The sequence below is a fragment of the Sus scrofa genome, chromosome 9 (assembly GCF_054392235.1).
Source record: "Sus scrofa isolate SSC_HxYL_T2T_F1_AM1 chromosome 9, Sscrofa_HxYL_maternal_Yorkshire_Landrace_v2.0, whole genome shotgun sequence".
NCBI classification, from domain to species: domain Eukaryota; kingdom Metazoa; phylum Chordata; class Mammalia; order Artiodactyla; family Suidae; genus Sus; species Sus scrofa.
The window spans coordinates 38,260,123-38,280,815 of NC_139391.1; the positions used below are offsets into that span (position 1 = coordinate 38,260,123).

At 40.0% G+C, this 20,693-nt stretch overlaps 2 protein-coding genes across 6 annotated transcripts in view; one reads left to right on the forward strand and one right to left on the reverse strand.

Moving 5' to 3' along the window:
- ZC3H12C (zinc finger CCCH-type containing 12C) overlaps positions 1–20,693 on the forward strand; it is an 88,350-nt gene that overhangs the window by 1,579 nt on the left and 66,078 nt on the right. The window contains exon 1 of one of the 5 annotated variants that reach the window (XM_005667309.4): positions 2,630–3,007. The exons of 1 other annotated variant lie outside the window; for it this stretch is intronic. In XM_005667309.4, coding sequence (XP_005667366.1) covers positions 2,984–3,007 — 24 coding nt within the window. In that variant the 5' untranslated portion in view covers positions 2,630–2,983. Of the gene's footprint in view, positions 1–2,629; positions 3,199–17,767; positions 18,390–20,693 lie in introns of those variants that run through there. 3 more of the 5 variants (XM_084975962.1, XM_005667310.4, XM_005667311.4) reach the window with 3 other exon arrangements.
- On the reverse strand, positions 1,296–2,875 carry LOC146399846 (uncharacterized). Its single transcript, XM_084975963.1, has 2 exons — positions 1,840–2,875; positions 1,296–1,420 (listed from the first exon to the last, which is right to left on the reverse strand). Exon 1 carries the CDS (start codon positions 2,873–2,875, stop codon positions 1,946–1,948), a length of 930 nt encoding a protein of 309 aa, XP_084832089.1. The 3' UTR covers positions 1,296–1,420; positions 1,840–1,945.

Below are 20,693 nucleotides of genomic sequence, written 5' to 3' on the forward strand. Positions count from 1 at the left end.
GATTTCTTCCTTATGCCACGTCCATTCACCCATATTGGCCTACACACTGTTTCTCTACCTCAGTCCTTTCCCTTCCCAAACCAGCCAATAACCAATACAAGAGCGATGTTGGTAAATCAGGAGTGTTCTCCATGTTACCTTCTCGTCAAAACCCTTCACGCGTTCCCCACTGTAGACAGGCTACAGCGAACTCAAACCCTCTCTGTCTAGGTCTGTCTGTCTGTCTCTGTTTCTGGCTCTCTTTCTCCGGCTCTCATTTGCAAATCTCCTTGCAATTTGACCCCCCTTTTCCTCTCCCGCTGTTTTTATCTCTACTTTCCAAATGTCCCTGGCATTCTATTTTTCTAGGCTTCTTGTTCTACTCACATGCCCTTCTTTATCCTCTCTGCTGGTCAGAATATGATCCATCTTCATTTTCCAGCTTAAATCTACCCCTATGGAGCCCAGAATCATCTGTATGAATTCTTTCCGACTCCAACCTAAAGTGATTCCTCATCCTCCGAGCCCTTCATTGAATGTATTACCCAGAACACATATCTGACACAAAAATTCTCTTGTCTTTTTTAGTCATCTTTCAACTTTCATATGTCTTTATCTCCCAACTACATAGTAAGATAATTAGGGCAGTTGCTGAATCATTCACATAATGAATCCTGATTCTACAGTTAGACTGTACGTTTTAATCCTCACACTGTTATTTACCGACCTTAGACTTGGTCTCAGTTTTCTCATCTGTGAAATGGAAACAGTGATAGTTATTCCCTCACAGGGTTTGTGGGTGTTATATGAGAGTATTTAGGCAAAGTGGCCTAGAATAGTGCCTGGAACATGATAAGCATTCACTAAGCCTTAGCAATTATACTTACTCATGTCTCTTAACCTCCAAGTACATAGTATAGTGCCTTGGTCCATAACCATGCTTAATCGATATTGAATGGAATTTAGTTGAGTCAATGGAGGGAAATAAGATAGACTGTGTGGGTGGCATATCGTGGAGTAGGGGAACTTCCTGGCATCAGTAAAATCATGCCACAGATGCCGTCACTTATTGTTGTCAGCCAGCCAGCCTCTTTCTAAGTTCCTGCCACTCCCCAATACTGCTCAAGAGACTTCTGAGGGTTTGGCTCAGTGAACAGGGAGTGCTTTCCCAAGCATCCCTCCCTTCCTGCCAAGTCAAACCAACCTGGCTGCAGGGAACAAGGTGCCAAGTTCCTAAGGTGATACTAAAAATATAGACCAGAGAGTTCTCATATGCCCCCAAAGAAGCCTACCCACCTGCTATTTCATTTGCTGGGCCGGAAGACTGGCTGCTGAAGTGGAAAAGCAGGCTCAGGCATTGTTCTCCTATCATCTCGCAGTGTCCGAGGGCCAAGGGTACCAGCCAGAAGGATGCTCTCAGCTGGTACCACATCATCCATAGCTAAAAAGCAACAGATGCTGGTCAAAGAAATGGGGACATTTGTACTGCTCAATCGAGCCATTAAATCAGGGTTTGGTTGTTTGTTTTTTAATAGAGAAACTATAAAGTTTGAGCCTCAGTAAGCATCATAAAGTATCACTACCATTATGCAGCCCAATCAGATTCAACAGATCCAGTCTTACACCAAGTATGCCCCATTGAAAACCATTTAGACAGGTAAGAAACAATTTTATTAAAGGTGGAAAGTGTGATCAAAGGTGTGAACTTTGGTCCAGTGAAACAAATATGTGCTTTGGATGCAGGCAGACCTAGATCCTTCATATTCAAGGTATGTACTTTTGAGAAAATTTTCTAATCTCAATTTTCTATAGGATAGAGAGAATTATAACACCTAGCTCACTGGCCCTGGTGACACTTACATGAGATAATGCACTTCTAGCAGCTGGTCTGTGGCACATGGTAGGGGCACAATCCAGGGATGTTCCTTTCTTTCTCACTCCAAAAGCAGATGCATCCTGCCCGAAGCTAGAAGTGAGGCGCCTGCTGACAATTCCACAGGCTGGTGAATGAGATGATTTGAATCTTTCTGAAACGTTGACCTAGATTGTGCTGGGTGTTGGACAATTCACAGAAGTAGAAAGGTCCGCTGCTCCCAGTGCTGTTCGAACATGCGACTATGGAGCCCACTTCTGTGCAGAGAGGTGTCTCCTCCCAACCTCCCAAATGGGATCTGGATTCATCCTGGCTTTCACCTCGATTTTGACATGTTGCCATTTCCAACAAGGCTAATTTCCTTGCTGAAAGAAGGCCTTCCCCTGGGTGAATTCGCAACAGCTTCATTTGTTTAAAATCCCTCATTGGTCTTGCCAATGCCGGGTGTGGTTTTTCCTCATTACGGAATATTGATAATAAGCAAACAACCACGGGAAAGGAAGGCAGCCGCTTGATTCCCTTGGCTGCACGGGGATGATCCGTGTTATAGCTGGGTGGAGAAGGCGTAGACGAGCCGAGAGCGCCCGCGCGGCCTGGGCTGGGGGAACGGGGCGGGGAGGTCGGGACCCCCTGGCTGGGCGCAAGGGGAACCTCGCGCGGCTCCAGAGGCCTCTTGGAGCCCGACAGGTTCCAGCAGCTCCCCTCACCCCTCTCCACGCCTCCCGGGTTTTCCCCTGGGCTCGGGGTTTCCTGTTTCAGTTCTCGGTGATCTCCAGCAGCAGGTGCTGGTTTGCCAACCGCGGCTCCGGACGGAGGAGGAGAAGGAAAAGAGGGAAGGGGAGGAGGAAGCGGCGCAGCGGCTGCGGCTGCGGCTGCGGCTGCCGGCGGGCGGGCGGGCGGGCGGGAGGGCGAGGGGCGAGGCGGCAGCTGGAGAGCCGGGCTCGCTGTCCCCGCGGAGCATCGGCGCGGGCGGCGGGCCGAGCCGGGGCCCCGGCGTGTGGCCGGCGGCCGGGCGGGCGGCATGGGGGAGCCTCCCGCTCGCCCCGCGCCCTAGCGGCGGCCGCGGCGGCCGGGGGCTGAGGGCGAGAGCCGAAGGGTCCCCGGGCGGCCCCGCTTCCAGGGCATGTGGTGATGGCTGCTGAGAAGAGACTGCAAGTAGGTTGAGCAACAGACCGGGGTGCGCGCTCGTGGGGGTGCGAGTGGTGCCAGCCGGGGAGGGGGCGCAGGGCTGCGGCCGGCGAGGGGGCGCCGGGAGGGGAGGGCCGAGGTGGCCACTGTAGCTGCGGGCCCCGCCGCCGGCTCGCCGCTCGCTCGCTGGGTCGGCCATGCCGGGTAGCGGCCCCCAGGTTTGTCCCTCGGGAAGTGGGTGGAGGGACGGACCGCGGCCGCAGTGGCCCTAAGGGAACCGGGCGGGGGAAGGGCCGCGGGCAGGGAGGCCGTGCCAGAGCGCCTGGCGGAGGGGCCGGGGCCCGGGCGGCCGCGCCGGGTGATCTCCAGGCCCAGGCGGGTCGGGCCGGAGGTCGAGTCGCTGAGTCCCCGAGGCCCCCGAGGCTCCGGCGGGGCCGAGCGGAAAGCCCAGCGCATCCTCCCCGGAGGCAGAGCCGGCCGCACCGGGGTCTCGGGCGAGGTGAGGCCGGTCCCCCCGACCCCGCGGCCTAGGCTCCGGTCCAGTCCCCGCCGCCCCGGGGCGGAACATGGAGGCGGCCCGGGCGCCCCGGATGGAAACGGACCCACAGCCCGGCTCCTGCGGCTCAGACCTCGCGCGCTTGTGGGTGAGGCAGCATCCGACATCTCGGATCCAGCCCCAGCCATTAGCTCTGATGATCCCTCCCTCTAGCCAAACCGTCGCGGCCCCTGGCCGGCACGGTCGGAGGAAAGCCCTCTGCCCTCCGCGCCCCTCCTGCACCCACTCGGTTTCCAGCCGAATTCCCATTTCCACCCTGCGTTCTTCTTAGCGTCACTGGTTCCCATGTTTAACTCCCCACAAAGAGATATTACAGATATAACTTGGAGAAATGAATTCCGCCTTTCTTCCCTAAACTGTCTAATCCTTCGCCCCTTCAAGTCCTTAAAAACCCGCTTAAGCTTCCAAGTACTGACTACCCTAACCAGGTTTCTTGCCGTTTGGGTAACCGTTAACTATCACGGTTTGTGCTCTGTGTTTTGTGATAAAGAGGTGAAATACTAATCCAGGTTTAGGGAAAGTTTTCCTATTGGTTGCAAGACTGTGTTGGAATAGCCCCAGGTCCGTGAGGTGCTTATTGATTTTTTTTTTTTTTTAACCATCTTAGAATAGTTGCAGAGATACCTGGGACTCAGTATATTTAGAAATTTGGGGAAGTTCATCATTTCTTAGCTTATTTCCTCATTTAGTTTTTTTAATGCATATTATAAACGGAGAGCGGTGGCTATGCCTCTTAAGTTTTAGGACTTTCCGAGACCACAAGAAGTTAGGAATAAAGCGTGTTATATGTTTAAATGTCTTAATATATTTAGGGTATGCGGGTATGACTTCCATTGATTTAATCACTTACATATACAATTAACTTTAGTAGCAATTTCTCAATTTTGGTATTATCTGGTGTTTGAATATAAGGATAGTCTCACCAAAATTTGCAAAATCGGCTTCTGTAATAACCTCAGGGAGATGCCTGTTTCAGACTAGCCTCTCTTATTCACCTGTTTTCTTCCTATTTGACATTTTGATTTTAAGTTACCTTAGCCTGTCTGCTTGAAGGTACTTTAAAAATCATAGTGGTCTAGTAATTGTGTGTATATATATATATATATATATGTATATATATATATATTTATTTATTTATTTATTAATTTTTAGGGCCCCACTTGACATACGGAATTTCCCAGGCTAAGGGTCCAATTGGAGCTACAGCTGCCAGCCTAAGCCACAGCCACAGTAACACCAGATCCTAGCTGGGTCTGGAACCTACACCATAACTCACAGCAGCAGAGGGGTCCTTAACACACTGAGGCAAGCCAGAAAGTCAAACCTGCATCCTCATGGATCCTAGTCTGCTTGTTACTGCTGAGCCAGACAGGTATTCCTGACTGTGTATCTGTAATTTGAAATGTTTGAGTATTTGTACTTGGTTTAAGAATGGGTTTTGCTTTCAAAGTAAGTTACAGTTCTACCTCTAGCATCTGGTCATCACACAAGCACTTAAACACTGTAAGAAAAGTAAACTGAACAAGCAAAACAGCAAGAAAAAAAGAGGCCACTGATTTTTTTAACCTGCATTTAATAATGAAAGTCTAATGAAATTAGTTTATTATATTGGAAAATATTAAAGGATAGGAAAAAGAAACTTAGAATGTTTGCATGCTCGTGGAAGTTTTTATTAGTCACTTCCTTTTTACATTTTTATTCTAATTACTAGACTAATAAAAATATCCTATTTTATATTACTAGCTTCTCTAGAGCTATATTTTCATGGATTACGTCTGTCAAGTTGGACCCCACACATTCAGTGGAAATAACGGGGTTTTTTAAAATTTTTTTCTCACTCTGCAACTGAGTTAATTTGTCTTCATTCTAGCGGACCAAAATGGTTTCCACATCAATTACTATAACACATGTAAAAGTGTTGCCATCATACCTTTTTAATATCATTTTATACCCTTTTAGTGCTTTCCATTGTTTTTGTACATACATTCAAAAAAAAATCTAGTCTCATTCTTATTTGATAGCCATTTCAAAGAAGCAAACATAAGATATTAAGTAGGAGGGTTTTTTTTTAAAAAAAAAAAAAATCCTTTCAGTGTTAGAATTAGAATTAGGGTCATAAATCATTCTGAAGTTATTACTCACATGAGACTGGTAAGTTTCTATTCCCCCAGCAGATAATTAATTAATATCAGTCTAGGTGCAGTGTAAGGAACCTGACCTCTACAAGAAGAGAGATTATGAACAGAGAAAACACACAAAGCTAGATGCAATGTACTGAGTGCCATAAGTAAGGAAGTAGGAAATTCAGGTGTTCCCATTGTGGCTCAGCCGAAAGGAATCTGACTAGTATCCATGAGGCCGAGGGTTCGATCCCTGGCCTTGCTCAGCAGGTTAAGGATCCGACTTTGCTGTGAGCTGTGGTGTAGGTCACAGATGCGGCTCAGGTCCAGCATTGCTGTGGCTGTGGCATAGGCCAGCGGCGACAGCTCCGATTAGACCCCCTAGCCTGGGAACCTCCATATGCCTCAGGTGAAGCCCTAAAAAGACCAAAAAAAAAAAAAAAAAAGTAGGAAATTCAGGCACTGGGGGATGTGGCATACTAGGCCTTAAGGGCGAGGGTCATGGTTCACCGTGTCTGGAACATTCCCGTATGATGGGAATGATGAAGGTGGCAAAGATTTCAGGGTCCAGTGTTTATTGGAAAGAGAAATATTAAGTAAGATGGTCAGTGAGTAACGAAAACAAATGAAATCAAGATTTCAATAAGATTCTGAGGTTCAAATACACCACATGTTCTAAAAACTCTTGTATTTTAAGTGCTAAATGTCTCATGCACCTACAAGAGTCACCAAAAAAATGCAATCATTGCTGCTGTTTCACTACTCATAGTTCAGGGAAATGATGAACAAGTGAGAGCATGCTTTAAAAAAAAAAAATTCATCCCAGAATGTATTTCCAATGCCTTGGAAAAAAATAACTTTATAGAATTTTTAAGCCGATTAAATGAGATAGCATATGAAAAGTGCACACTGGCAGGCACACTGCATTTTGGATCTGATGGCATAAAGATAACTTTCAGGTCTGTGATGTGGAAATATCAACTCTTTGCTTTGGTTTGTATAGCTGATATTAAATCATAGCCATTGTGTATTGTGCACTGATGTGCCAGCATCATGCTAATGTTTTGCCTTTATTCTCTTCATTCTGTAGATGAGGAAACTGAGACGAAGAAACTTAAAATAGCTTGGCCAAAGTCACACATTTAATAAGTTGCCGGAGGGCATTTGAACCCCTGAGTTTGATTTTAAAACTCATGCCCTGGGAGTTCTGCCTCCCTGTGATACTATTTTTAGTTTGTTCTCTAAAAAAGTGTTTCGTTGTGTGTGTATTCCTATGTTGATACACACAGTTTGAAAATAAAGAGATGCAGAAATATGGGTATGGAAGACAAGAGAAGTATATTAGCCTTTTCTCTAAAGTGATGCGGCACTGGAGTACTGACCAGCCAGACAGATTGAAGGCAAGGACCATGTCTTTTCAGCAGGTCGCTTAGGTCCATAAGAAAACAAATCCAAAGAGAGTTTCAGTCTGACATGGCAGTTGTTTAAACAGCAGTAAAGTGCCCCCAAAGGATCATTTTTTGGCAGAAATCTCAAAGGTTTTTATGAGTAGGTTGGTTGGTTTGTTTGTTTTTGCAACTCTAACTATAGAAATGTAATGTACTGTACTGACTGTGGAAAACTTAGAAAATACAGAGAAAGATAAAGAATTTTCAAAGCAGTTACAACCCAGAGATAGCTAACTTAACATTATGGTGGATTTCTCTCTTTCTTTTTTTCCATACAGTGACAGAGAATTGTTTTACTTTTTAAAAATGAAAGTAGAAAATAGTCACACTTAAAGTGTAGTATACATGGTTTTATATCACAACACTGACAGGAATTCTTATGCCCAGTGAACTCGCCTAAAGTAAAGCCCATAAGCAGATATGTGAACCTTCAAAGCATTCTGCCTTTAAGATAAATTATCAGATCTCTAAAAGGAATAAGTAGAAAATCCCAAGATCTTCCTGCTTGCCTGGAACATTTTTCCCCTGTCCTCCTCACCTTTTGCCTGGCTCAGACCTCATTGTTCAGGCCTCAGCTTAGATCTCACTTGGTTTACTCCATTGTAGTTGAAGACTGATAATAGGTAACACTTACCATGGCAAGCACTGTTCTAAATGCCCTACATATATTAAGGTGTCTAATATTTACTGCACTCCCATGAAGAAGTATTTTAATACTTCTTTTTTTTGAGGAAGAAACCAAACTACAGTATGGTTAAATAACTTGCTGGAGGTCTCACAGTTAACAATGGGAGAATAAGTGTCCCAGCGTAGGCTAGGTGCCAAATATTAAGGTCTCTGTAGCCTTATACATGTTAAGAAATAGATCGGTTATTGTCGGTTTGAAACAATATAATGGAATCATCTTTCTTGGGAGTTTGGTTCTAAAAGGGTACATCTTTTTCTTGTATAACTGGAATTACACTGTTTATGGAGCTTGGTACCCCACCTTCTTACCCCCATCTAACATACACTAAGGATTTTTCTCATAACATTAAAAATATTTCAAATGTTTTCTTTCTTCCTAAGAACATATCATTTTACTTAATCATTCTCCTATTTCAGTTAGAAATTCCCCTCATGTTTTAATATTAATCATGTTTTAGGTAAACATCCAGTAAAAAATTTTTCCTCTATCTGTGTTCTTAGGATGGATTCCTAGAACTAAGGATCAAAGAGAATAAGCTTTAAGATCTTTGATGACCAAAAAGCTTTCCCAAAAAACTGTCTTGATATGTACACTCATCAGCAAAGAGTGAAAAAGCTGATTCCGTTCCATGTTTGAATGCACTATTAAAATTTTTTGAGTTTTTTAGATGAGCATTAATATCTGATTTTAATTCTGACTCTTTTCTACTTATATTTTAAGATATTAAAGTAGTGCAAGTTGATTAAGAAAAAGCAAAGAGGCACAGCGGAAACGAATCCAACTAGGAACCATAACGTTTCAGGTTCGATCCCTGGCCTCACTCAGTGGGTTAAGGATCTGGCGTTGCCGTGAACTGTGGTGCAGGTCACAGAGGTGGCTCAGATCTGGCATTGCTGTGCCTGTGGCATAGGCTGGCAGCTCTAACTTCGATTACACCCCCAGCCCGGGAACCTCCTTTTGCCTCGGGTGCAGCCCTAAAAAGCAAAAAAGAAAAAAAGGAAAAGCAAAGAGAAAAATAAAGCCACCGGGATCTCCTTACCACATAAATAACTCCTTTAAATATTTTGATAAATACACTGCTAGTTTTTATTCCTATAGTTATACTTTACAGAATTTTTACTTGGGTTCCAAATTAAAAAAACAACCATTTTCTAATCCCCCATCTTTGGACACAATTATTTATTTATTCCTCAGTGCTTTCAAAATACTGTATCTCCCTTTTGCATGTTCGGCAAGAGTTAACTCTTTCTTCTTTATTTCTTTTTTGCTTTCTGTGTCTCTGCTCTTTATAAAACAGAAAAAAATGCTAGTGAGAGCATAGAATGTCTTAAGGATTAATTGATAATACAAAATATTTATAAGAGTACCCTACACTGTGCCTAGGATCTTTTTTATCTTGTTTTTAGTCTTCAGGCTCCCTGAGGGCAAAGACTGGCCTACATTGTTTTATCCCAAGTCTTTTTTTTTTTTTTTTTTTTTGTCTTTTGTCTTTTGTCTTTTTAGGGCTGCATCCACAGCATATGGAGGTTCCCAGGCTAGGGGTCGAATTGGAGCTGTAGCTGCAGGCCTACACCACAGCCACAGCAACACCAGATCCGAGCTGCATCTGTGACCTATACCACAGCTCACGGCAACACCGGGTCCTTAACCCACTGAACAAGGCCAGGGATCGAACCCACAACCTCATGGCTCCTAGTCGGATTCATTTCCTCTGCACCAAGACAGGAACTCCTATCCCAAGTCTTTTACAGTGTTTGGCATTTAGTAGATACTTCATGAATGTGTTTTTATTGTTAAAGGCCATATTGTATGTTCTTTAAATGCATCTGCTGATGTAGTAGGATGAATAAAAGCCAGTAGTTGGTTAAGAGATGATCGCAAGAGTTCCCTGGTGGCCTGGTGGTTAGGGATTTGGTGTTGTCACTGCTGTGGCAAGGGTTCAATCCCTGGCCCAGGAACTTCTGCATGCCAATAAGTAAAGTACACAATATGAATTTTATTTTTGTTTTTGTTTTTGTTTTTTTAAAAAAGAGGGAGTTCCTGCTGTGGTGCAGTGGGTTAAGAATCTGACTACAGTGGCTCAGGTTGCTGCAGAGGCGTGGGTTCGATCCCTGGCCTGGGAATTTACGTAAGCTGCTATTGTGACCACTTGAAAAAGAGAGAGAGACGGTCACAGTAATCAATACAGAGCAGGTAACACAACTGGTGTACCCAAACAGCTAAAACTAACTGAGAACGTATGATTTGATTGCTTGAGGAGCCATATACATTTGCTCTGTAAGACTGTAATTTACCTTATCTATCCCACTTGGCTGGGAATGGATATTATAAAAGTGAATTTCTAAAAGACGGTCTTAAAGTCTTTCAAGAGAAAAACATTTTAATTGTTATAAATGGAAGAATTGGTATACATGCTTTATATTTTTCTACCTTCAAGTAATATGTAGCCTATAATTTCACTTATTGTGAGACATAATAATAGCTAACTAAAAAAAAAAAAGCAAACAACAAAACAAGCATTGCTATTTAGTTTAGGATAAGTCAGAAATCTTGATAAGCTAGTTCTGTCCCGTCACCGTCACCAGGAAGACGGGGAAAACAACAGTCCAAACTGTATACAACTGTTGTAAAGCTAAATTAGATAATGTAAGTGCTTAATACTATCTATACCTGGCATAAAATTAGTGCCTGGTAAATGTTAGCTATTATTATGACTTATCCTAAACTAAATAGCAACGCTTGTTTTGTTGTTTGTTTGTTTGTTTGTTTTTAGACAGTGAGGGCAGGAGAACTCAGTGATTTATATTGATTTATGTCAATGATGTTTGGTCTTTTTTCCTTGCTGTTAGCTCTTCCTGGCTGATGTTGTTACTTCCTCCTCCTAACTTGAAGTAGGTAACTGCTGTAGACTCTAAATGACAACAGCTAATATGGCTAAAACAAAAGTATTTGTTTTAGGCCTATAGAATGCTCAGATGGTCTAGGTTGAAGAACTGAAAGTCTGCACTTTAACAGAGAGCAGTTGTGGCCTCTGACATCAGCGAGACCTGGGTTTGAATCCCAGTTCTGTCCTTTACTGGCTGTGACCCTAGACTAGACTCCATTTCTCTTTGATATCCTATACTTTGCAAGGTGTTTTTACTGATTCAAGCTAATGAGCATAAAAGTGCCTGGCACGGAGTTCCTGTTGTGGCTCAGTAGGTTAAAAACCCACTGGTATCCATGAGGACTCGAGTTTGATTCCTGGCCTCACTCAGTGGGATAAGGATCTGGCATTGCCAACAAGCAGCAGCATAGGCTGTGGCTCTGGCTCTGGCTCAGATTCCTGTTACTGTGGCTGTGGCATAAGCCTCAACTGCGGCTCCCATTCGACTCCTAGCGTGGGAACTTCCATATGCTGCAGGTGTGGCCCTAAAAAAACAAAAACAAAAACAAAAACGTACCTGGCACATGGAAGGCACTTAATGTTGTTATAAAATGATTTAGCACTATTCATTGAATTCATTAGACAGATTTTGTTTGTGTTTTGTTTTTCTGTCTACTTATTACTGCCTCTTAATTGTATTCTGAGTAGTTTGGATTACCAGATAAAAAATGTCTATAAAATCAAGTTTGCTGTTACTGCTTTCAATATGTCAGTTTATTCTTTGTATTTTCAAAGGGCTTTCAAATCTATTACTTCATGTCTTTTAGGGTGAAGCTAAAATTAGTTTCTGTTCTTTGTTCTTAGTCATCTGTACTCATTTCCTATTCAAAATTATGTGGGCTTAATTTTATCCTTATTTTGTGACTTAGTCTGTTTCAATCTTGGCTTTTACTTTGTAATTTATTTTTATTATTTTGTACACTTACAGGAAATAGATTTCCCATATAATTGAAGCTGCCCCCTCATTGTTGATTGGGATGTTTTTTAAGTCATCACTTTCTTTGAATCACCCCACTGAGTTGGTGATTTCATGTATTAGACACTTCTTGGAATTTTGCTATAATGTTAAATGATTAGTTAAGATCTAAAAGGCTGAAAATATGCAGTAACTTATCTATTTTGATAAAATAGATGTCCTATTTTTGCTCAGATAGAAAAGTACCTTAAGTAACATAAAAAGTGTGGCCATAAATTATGTTAAAATTAGCAATATCATGTATAGGAAAAAATAGTTTTAAGTAGGAGAGATGTTTTCCAAATTGCATTTCTGTTATTTTGACCACTTCATTTTATCTTTTAAAATTAAACTTTGAGTTAAATATTTAACGTATTTATTTTACCACATTTTTAAAATAGAGTAAAAGTAAAAATGATAGTGAAAAACCATCTGTAATTCTCCACTAGAGATAACTTAAAATTTTGGCAATATTTTCATTTTTTTTTTATCTCTTCATCAGTATAAACACATCTCAAATTTTTTTTTTTTTTTTTTTGGTCTTTTTGCCATTTCTTGGGCCGCTCCCGCGGCATATGGAGGTTCCCAGGCTAGGGGTCTAATCGGAGCTATAGCTGCCAGCTTACGCCAGAGCCACAGCAACGTGGGATCCGAGCCGTTTCTGCAACCTACACCACAGCTCACGGCAACGCCAGATCGTTAACCCACTGAGCAAGGGCAGGGATCAAACCCGCAACCTCATGATTCCTAGTCGGATTTGTTAACCACTGCGCCACGACGGGAACTCCTTAAAAATTTTTTGTGCTTACATAGTTTTGTTTCTTACTGTTCATTCAGTATATCGTGTTTTCCTGTATCATTAAATATCCTTTTTTAAAATAAATTTTATTGGAGAGTGATTTACAATGTTGTGTTAGTTTCAAATGCACAGCAAAGAGAATCAGCCATACATATACATATTTATCCATTTTTTCAGATTCTTTCCCCTATGGGCTAACACAGTCTTGAATAGATTTCCCTGAGCTTTATAGCAAGTCCTTGTTATATATAGTAGTGTGTATATGGCAATCCGAACCTGCCAATCCACCGTCCCCCCACATTTCCCCTTTGGTAGCCATAAGTTTGATTTTGAAATTGAGTCTGTTTTGTGAATAAGTTCTTTTGTATCATTTTTATTGGATTCTGCATATTAGTCATCTCATGTATTTGTCTTTCTCTGTCTTACTTCACTTAGTATGATAATTTCTAGGTCCGTCCATATTGCTGCAAATGGGGTTTCATTCTTTTTTTTTTGGTGACTGAGTAATAGTCCATTGTATATATGTACCACATCATCTTTATCCAGTCCTCTATTGATGGACATCTAGGTTGCTTCCATGTCTTGGCTATTGTAAATAGTGCTGCAGTGAACATTGGGGTGCATGTTTCTTTTTGAATTAGTTTTTTCTCTGGGTGGATGCCCAGAAGTGGAACTGCTGGATCGTATGGTAGTTCTATATTTAGTTTTTTAAGGTAGCACCACACTGCTCTCCATAGTGGTTGCATCAACTAACCAACATTCCCACCAGCAGTATAGGAGGGTTCCCTTTTCTCCACACCCTCTCCAGCATTGATTGTTTATAGACTTTTTTGATGATAGCCATTCTGACTGATATGAGGTGATATCTCATTGCAGTTCTGATTAGCATTTCTCAAATAATTAGTAATGCTGAGAATCTTTTCATGTGTTTTCTGGCCATCTGTTTGTCTTCAGATCTTCTGACCATTTTTATTGGGTTATTTATTTATTTATTTATTTTGGTGGGTATAAAGCTGTATGATGGGTTAGTATATTTTGGACATTACTCCCTTGTCAGTCACTTTGTTTGCAAAGATTTTATCCCATCTTTGGGTTGCCTTTTCCATTTTATCGATGGTTTCCTTTGCTGTGCAAAAGCTTTTAAATTTACATCCTAATTGTTTATTTTTGTTTTTATTTTCATTATTCAGGGCAGTGGATTAAAAAAGATATCACTGCAAAGGGTATTCTGTCCATATTTTCCTCTAAGAGTTGTATAGTATCCAGCCTTACACTTAGGTCTTTAATCCACTTGGAGTTTATTTTTGTACATGGTGTGAGAGAATGTTTGAATTTCTTCCCAGCACCACTTATTAAAAAGGCTGTCTTTTTCACCATTGTATATTCTTGCCTCCTTGATCAGAGATTAATTAACCATATGTGTATGGGTTTCTTTCTGGGCTTTCTGTCCTGTTCACTGATGCGTATTTCTGTTTTTGTGCCAGTACCATACTGTTTTAACGACTGTAACTTAGTAGTAAAGTCTGAAATCAGGAGGCCTGATTCCTTCAGCTTCATTTTTCTTTTTCAAGATTGCTTTGGCTCTTTGGGATCTTTTTTGTGTCTATATAAATTTAAAAATACTTTTGTTTTAGTTCTGTGAAAAATGCATTGGTAGTTTGATAGAGATTGCATTGAATCTGTGGATTGCATTGAATGTGTAGATTGCCTTGGGTAGTAAAGTCATTTTGGCAATGGTAATTTTTCCAATTCAAGAGTATGGTATATCTTTACATTGGTCTGTGTCGTCTTCAGTTTCCTTCATCAGTGTCTTACAGTTTTCAGAGTACAGGTCTTTTGCCTCTAGGTAGGTTTGTTCCTAGGTATTTTATTCTCTTTGATGTGATGGTAAATGGGATTGTTTCCTTAAATTCTCTTTTTGATCTTTTGTTGCTAGTGTATAGGAATGCAGAAGATTCTGTGTATTAAATTTGTATCCTGCAATTCATTGATGAGCTCTAGTAGTTTTCTACTACTATCTTTAGGATTTTCTATGATATAGTATTAGGTCTGCAAACAATGAAAGTTTTGCTTTTCTTTTCCATTTTGGATAAATATCCTTTTTGTTGGCTGAATGGCTTTCACATATTCAAGTACCGCCATTTAATCAAGCCATATTGTTGATTATTTAGTGTATGGCCAGTTTTTTTTTTTATTGTTATAATGAACTGTGTGGTAAATGGCCATGTAAATGAATCTTTGTACACATTGATGACTGTATTTTAAACAAATTCATAGGTGTGATCATGCAAAATGCCCTTTAGAAAAGGTACACCAATTTATATTCTTACTAGAAATACATGAGTGTCTCTCTCTGCACCCATCACTGTTTCCCTGCACTGTCTTTGTTAATGTGATAGACACAAATTACCTAATAGTGCTAAGGAGCTCTTTCTGTAGAATCAGAGTGACTGAGTTTGGGTTCCTTTTCTGACATTTGTGTGATCTTGGGCAAATTTCCTATATTTTCCTAAGCCTCAGTTTCTTTGTGAAATTGTGATGATAGTACTTATTATCATGGTAATATCATATAGTATCATGGTTGTGGAGATTAACCAAGGTGTATATCAAAATATAAATCCTTGAAAAATGTTAGCTATAATTATTTATTATGAATGAGATTTCCCCTCATTATATTTTATACTGTATATGCTTATATTTTATACCTTGTGGTGGGAGTTATAAAGTTATTTAATTTTAATTAACCATCTAGTGACCCTCCTGAACTCTTTTATGTCCTGTTAATTATGTGGCAGAACTTAGTTCCAACATGTTTTAGTTGAGTCTCTTGATTTTTCAGGATATATTTTGGTGACCCCCCCCCCAAAGTAATAACAATTTTTAAACATTTCAACCTTTTTTCTTGTCTTGTTGCATGGGTTAAAATCATAAAACAGTGTTGACCAATAATAGGTATCTGGGCTTATTTCTGATTTTAATGGATCTTTCTCTCTGGCATTACACTTTTTAAATGCCAGTGGCTGTTGGTCCTGGCATAGGCGTCCCCTGCTTACATATACATGTTCCTGCAAATATCTGTAAAAGTTAAATGTGAGAAACTTGAAAAAAGATTTAAATATTAAATTCCTAAGTATCTTTTAGGCACATCTTCAAAAATATATTTTCAGCATTTGACTCATGTTCTCTTCTTTTTAAATTAAACATACAGTCAGTTTAAGTAAGGTTTAAATCTCAGTAGGGCTGAAATTCTACTGCTTTCAACACACTTAATGATTCCATCCTTGTCTCAGTGATACAGACTATGAGACCCACTCTACTTTTCACCATCGTCCACAATTATGTCGTATTTATAATGAAACAAATTTGCCCCATGGAATAAACCCTTTATTCAAATAAAGTCTTAGAGTCAAGGTCCCATTGCCCTCCTTCCCTCTGAAGCATCTTTCGAACACTGTTTAGAAAATAACTGCCGCCCCCCAAAATTCACATAATTTACAAATCGCAAAAATGACAGTGCTACTAAAAATGAAGTTTTCAGAGGCTAGCAGGAAAACCACCTTGTGATATTATAAGGTTTTTATTAAATAGCTTCTGTACCAAAATCCTTAGTATATTTCAAATGATTCAGTATAGCGATATACAGTACATGAAAATATGGTATTCACAAATCTAGGTAATATCTTTCTATTGTTAGATTACTGAAATTTGAATCCTTTCTACAGTTTTCCATCCACCCAATACTATATTTTCATCTACATACAAATTTTATCTCCAATCCTGACCTCTCTCTTTTACCCAGCTGTCTTATAACAGCTCTACTTGGATATCTATGAGTATCTGAAACAAAATGATCTAAAACAGAATTTTTGTCCTTCCAAATCTGTCCCTCTTCAAGTCTTCCCCACTTCAATAAGTGTTACTTCCATCTTCTAAGCAGCTCAAACCAAAAATCTAGAAGTTCTTGAATCTTCATGTCTCTCTTACTTCCCACATCCATCCAATGCCAGAGCCTTTAATCAGCACTTATGATTAAATGAATTGAATTAAACTGTTGTTCAATATTAGAAAAATCTATTATACAATAAAATCTACTGGTTAATATGTATTATTATAATTTGAATATACTATATACCTTATATTTAGAATTTTTGTATATGGTGTAAGGTTATACATATATTTGATTAATTTTGGTGCCATCTTTGTTATGTTTTGTCGACATAATTATGCTAGCCTCATAAATCAGTTGGGGTGTTTTCCATGTTCTTAGATGCCCTAGAATCATCTCAGTAACATAGAAGTTTGCTGGAGCACACCCATAGAACCTATAGGTATAGCATCCTTTGTCAGGAATAAAATAGTGGGTATAGATAAATCTTCAACGAAGTTCCTATTTCTTCCATGATTATTCATACTTACAACCTTTTCATAAGTCAGTTTCAATTATGGATTCTTACTTATTGGCAGGAAGATTTATGCAAACAATCTCTTCCATTTCATTGAACATTACATTTGTGGAGTTCCCCAGCCTCTTGGTCACAAGAGAGAATTATTCATTCATTCATTCATTCATATTTAGAAACAGCTTTCCAATTGTATTAACCATTTCTACATTTTTTTTGCTTCGTAATTGACTTATTTATGCTTTTAATTTTATTCCTTTCTCCACCTTTATGTTGGTTTGTTTGCTCATTCTAACCTTTCTAATTTGAATGTTTTATTTCTTTTTTTCTATTAAATACAGTTACACCATTAATTTTTTCATTGAGCATCAGTTTGGCCACATCGCATAGGTTATCTTACTTTCATCCATTTTTAATGTCTAAAATTTTACTTTTTCTATTTCTTTAACTGCAGAGTTATTTAGAAAAGAGTTTTCATGTATAGATATTGGTTTTTTAAGGGTTTAAAAATTTTTTTTGCCCATCTGATGCCGACTTCTCATTTTTGTGTATCATAGCGTATACGTCCATTCTCTGTGTTTGAGTTTTCCCTAAATGCCTTGAAAAAAGTTGATCTAGCATAAATCTGTATCTTATCATTGAAGTCAAAAAGGCCGTAGCAAATTATGATGTGAGTACTTGAGATGAGGGTCATTTTTATTGTTGTTGTTTCAATACCTTTCTACCCTGGAGTTTAATACCGTCATCATCATTTAAGGCCTGTGGATAAGAGAAGTGAATCTAATGCTTTGGATTGTTAGGGCTTTTTGTCATCTTTGTGTAAGGACAGGATGGTGTGACCTTCAAAATAAGCCGATTTCCTGGTTTGTTTTTAAAGTATTTGAGTTCCTTAAATGGGGCTTCTCTGCTTGCAAATCACTACACCCTTTGCCCCCACCCCCATATTCCCTTCTATGTGTTCTCAGATTTCCTGGGCTTGGAAGTTGAACCAGCAGCTGTGTTTTTCCAAGGGTTCCCCCCTCCTCCCATGCTCTTTACCACTTTATATTATCTCAGGGAGCATCTTCCAAATATTGCACACTCTCACCTCCAAATTGTATAGCTTTGGAGATAAAAACTAGCTCTTCCTTCCTGACCTGTTTATGTATGGGCAGGATGAATTGGCCTAGAGAAGAGTGAAACTAGGTTCAGAGAATAGGTGGTATAAGTTTAAAATATGATTTTTGAAAAACAAATCGGAAGTTGGCCTATAAGAAAAAATTTGACAAAATTAATTTTGCGAGTTTAGTTGGTATAGATAATTTTACTGCCGACCTGGGTGGCTGGAGGCACGTTCCAGATTGGCAGCTTCAGCTTAGCTTCTAAACTGTTCATGCTGGGACAGCACCTGAGCGAAGATGTGGCAGGCTGAGAAAGTACTTTGGAATTCCAGAGTGACAGCCAGAAGCCAGAATGCCAGTTTGGCAAGAGCACAACCGGCGCTGAGTCTTGGGCCGGAGCATTCCTCAAAGTAACAGGTAGATCATAAATGTTTATTTCCCACTTTGATCGTAAATGAGTACTTAAGACTTATGTGCATTTTAATAGATTGAGTATTTGTCTGATAATAAACACCTAATATAAGCAAGACAGTTCGACATTTACATTTGATCAAAATCCTGAGATCGTTTTCTTGTCAGTGTGTGCCAGCCTCTTCTGCAACTCTTTGTATTACCTCTTAAAAAGATAATCAGAATTAGAAGATAAAATAAAACCATCAGTTACTTATTTTAGAAATACTGCGTCTAAAGACTGATTTAAATTGTTTAATTGCTAAAGCTTTGCGTCTCAATAAAGTAGGCTTTTGCTTCCCAAACCTGGTGGGTTAAGCATCTCTTCCAAGAGTGAGAAATGGGGTGAGCTGGCTCTATCCTCCATGCACCCCTTCTCTCCATGCGTGTGTATGCATAGGCACACACGCACACATAACACAAGTGCAGAGGGGGAAAGGTACATAGATGAGGAAGGAAGTCCAGAGCCCAGGAGTATGCTAAGGTTCTCATATTTAACCCTCTCATCAGTCATTTGATGTATTGATCTTATATGTAACCTTCTCATCAATCATTTGATTAGCCACTTGGTCTAACAAGCTTAGAGTTAGAGTTATCTATTTAACTTATGCCCCTTCCTCAAAAATCTTTCTCACTTAGAAGTTTAACAGTTACTTTACTCATATGAGCATCACTGTACCTTCACTGATCTTTTCTTGGAGTTTTGATTTTTGGTGGGAGGGAGACTGGACCAGAGCAACTAGGATGGGAGTACTTAGACTGCCAAAGGGCAGCATTATGCTCGAGGCATCTTGAGAGCTGCGAAAGGTGCCTTTGGAAAAGGAGTCAGAAAAGCAATGAGAAGGGCCCTCTGCTCCTGACTGGGGTGCTGGTCCTCGTCTCTCCCTCCTCACTCCTAGTCGTCCTCTGGGAAGGACTGAGCTGGGAAGGGACTGCAGGGATGAGGGTGGTAGGCTGGTTAGTCTTGACAGAGAATTACAAAATAAGGGAGAGCCAGCATTTACCTCATTGAACCAACTCTGTTTTCCCAGTTCACTGCTGTTCCTTCTTTTTTTTTTTTCTTTTTTTTTCCTTTTAAGTTATTGTCCTTTTACTTATTCCCACTCTTTCATTCACACATGGATGTGCATACATTTTTTTCTCTCCTGCCCCATTGAATCCATTCTCCTGGTTTAAAGTTCTTAAAAGAAAGAAAAAAAAAAAACAAACAAACCACATATCCCTTCCTAAGCCCCCAAAATAGCTTTCTATATCTTATCCCTTTCCTGCCAGACTTAGTAAAAGAATACCTATGCTATCATCCCTTCTTCAGCATACACTTACTGCTTAACTGGGAGTTTTTAGCCTGTGTTCTATGGTTCCCCATGAAGCCTCCATGGATAGAATTTGGGCATTCTGTGATGTTGTAAAAAATTATGTCTTTATCTTCATATCCTATAATTGAAATTTAGCGTTTGTCTCAAGTATGAATGTAAGTTCAGTTTTAATAACAGCACATGTGACTTTGTCATCCATAGAAGTCATAAATGTTTCCCTGTTAACAGTTGAAGTAAATATTCTGAAATATTGTTTTTACTTTTAACTCCTTCAAAATCATGGTGGTTATTAGATCTGCTGCTACAGCTCGTTATTTTAATATGGTAATAGAAGGCATATATTTCATTGTATCACATTTTTACATATTTTGATGACTGTTTAATATAACTAGTTTCTTTGTAATGCAATCTACATATTAATTTTAGCCATTTAAAAGCATTACTTTGAAAAGAGGTCTCTAGCTTTCATTAGACAGAAAAGATCTGTGGCAGAAAATCCTGGGTAGGAGCCTGCCTGTTCACCCTGCCTGTCTTCCCATTTCTGGAATAGCTCCCTTGGTGGCCCCTAATAACCTTGATCCAATGTCCACTTTTCAGTCATTCTCCAGTGTCTTTGTATCATTTGATGCCATCAGTTATTTTTTTGTCACTCTTTCCTCTTTTGTCTTTAGTATCAAATCCTCACTGGACTCACTGGCTCATTTAGAAAATATCTCATATTTGTTTCTTTATTTTCTGCATAACTTTAGACACCAGTCACTTTTTGCGTAGACTGTTCCTTCCTTCTTCACTTCTCTTTGAATTTCTTGCCCCCTTAAAAACTAACACAGCTGAAATTACCATCCTGAACTGTAGATGGAAACACGTCATTTGTAGTCTCAGAAACTTTCAGTGGTTCTCCATCACCTTTCTAAAACGTGGGTAGAAATACACCATTCCCCTTTTCAAAAACTTT

What these genes read in the sequence shown, in the direction of transcription:
- LOC146399846 (XM_084975963.1), bottom strand. Translation starts at nt 2,875, where the DNA reads ATGCCGCCCGCCCGGCCGCCGGCCACACGCCGGGGCCCCGGCTCGGCC.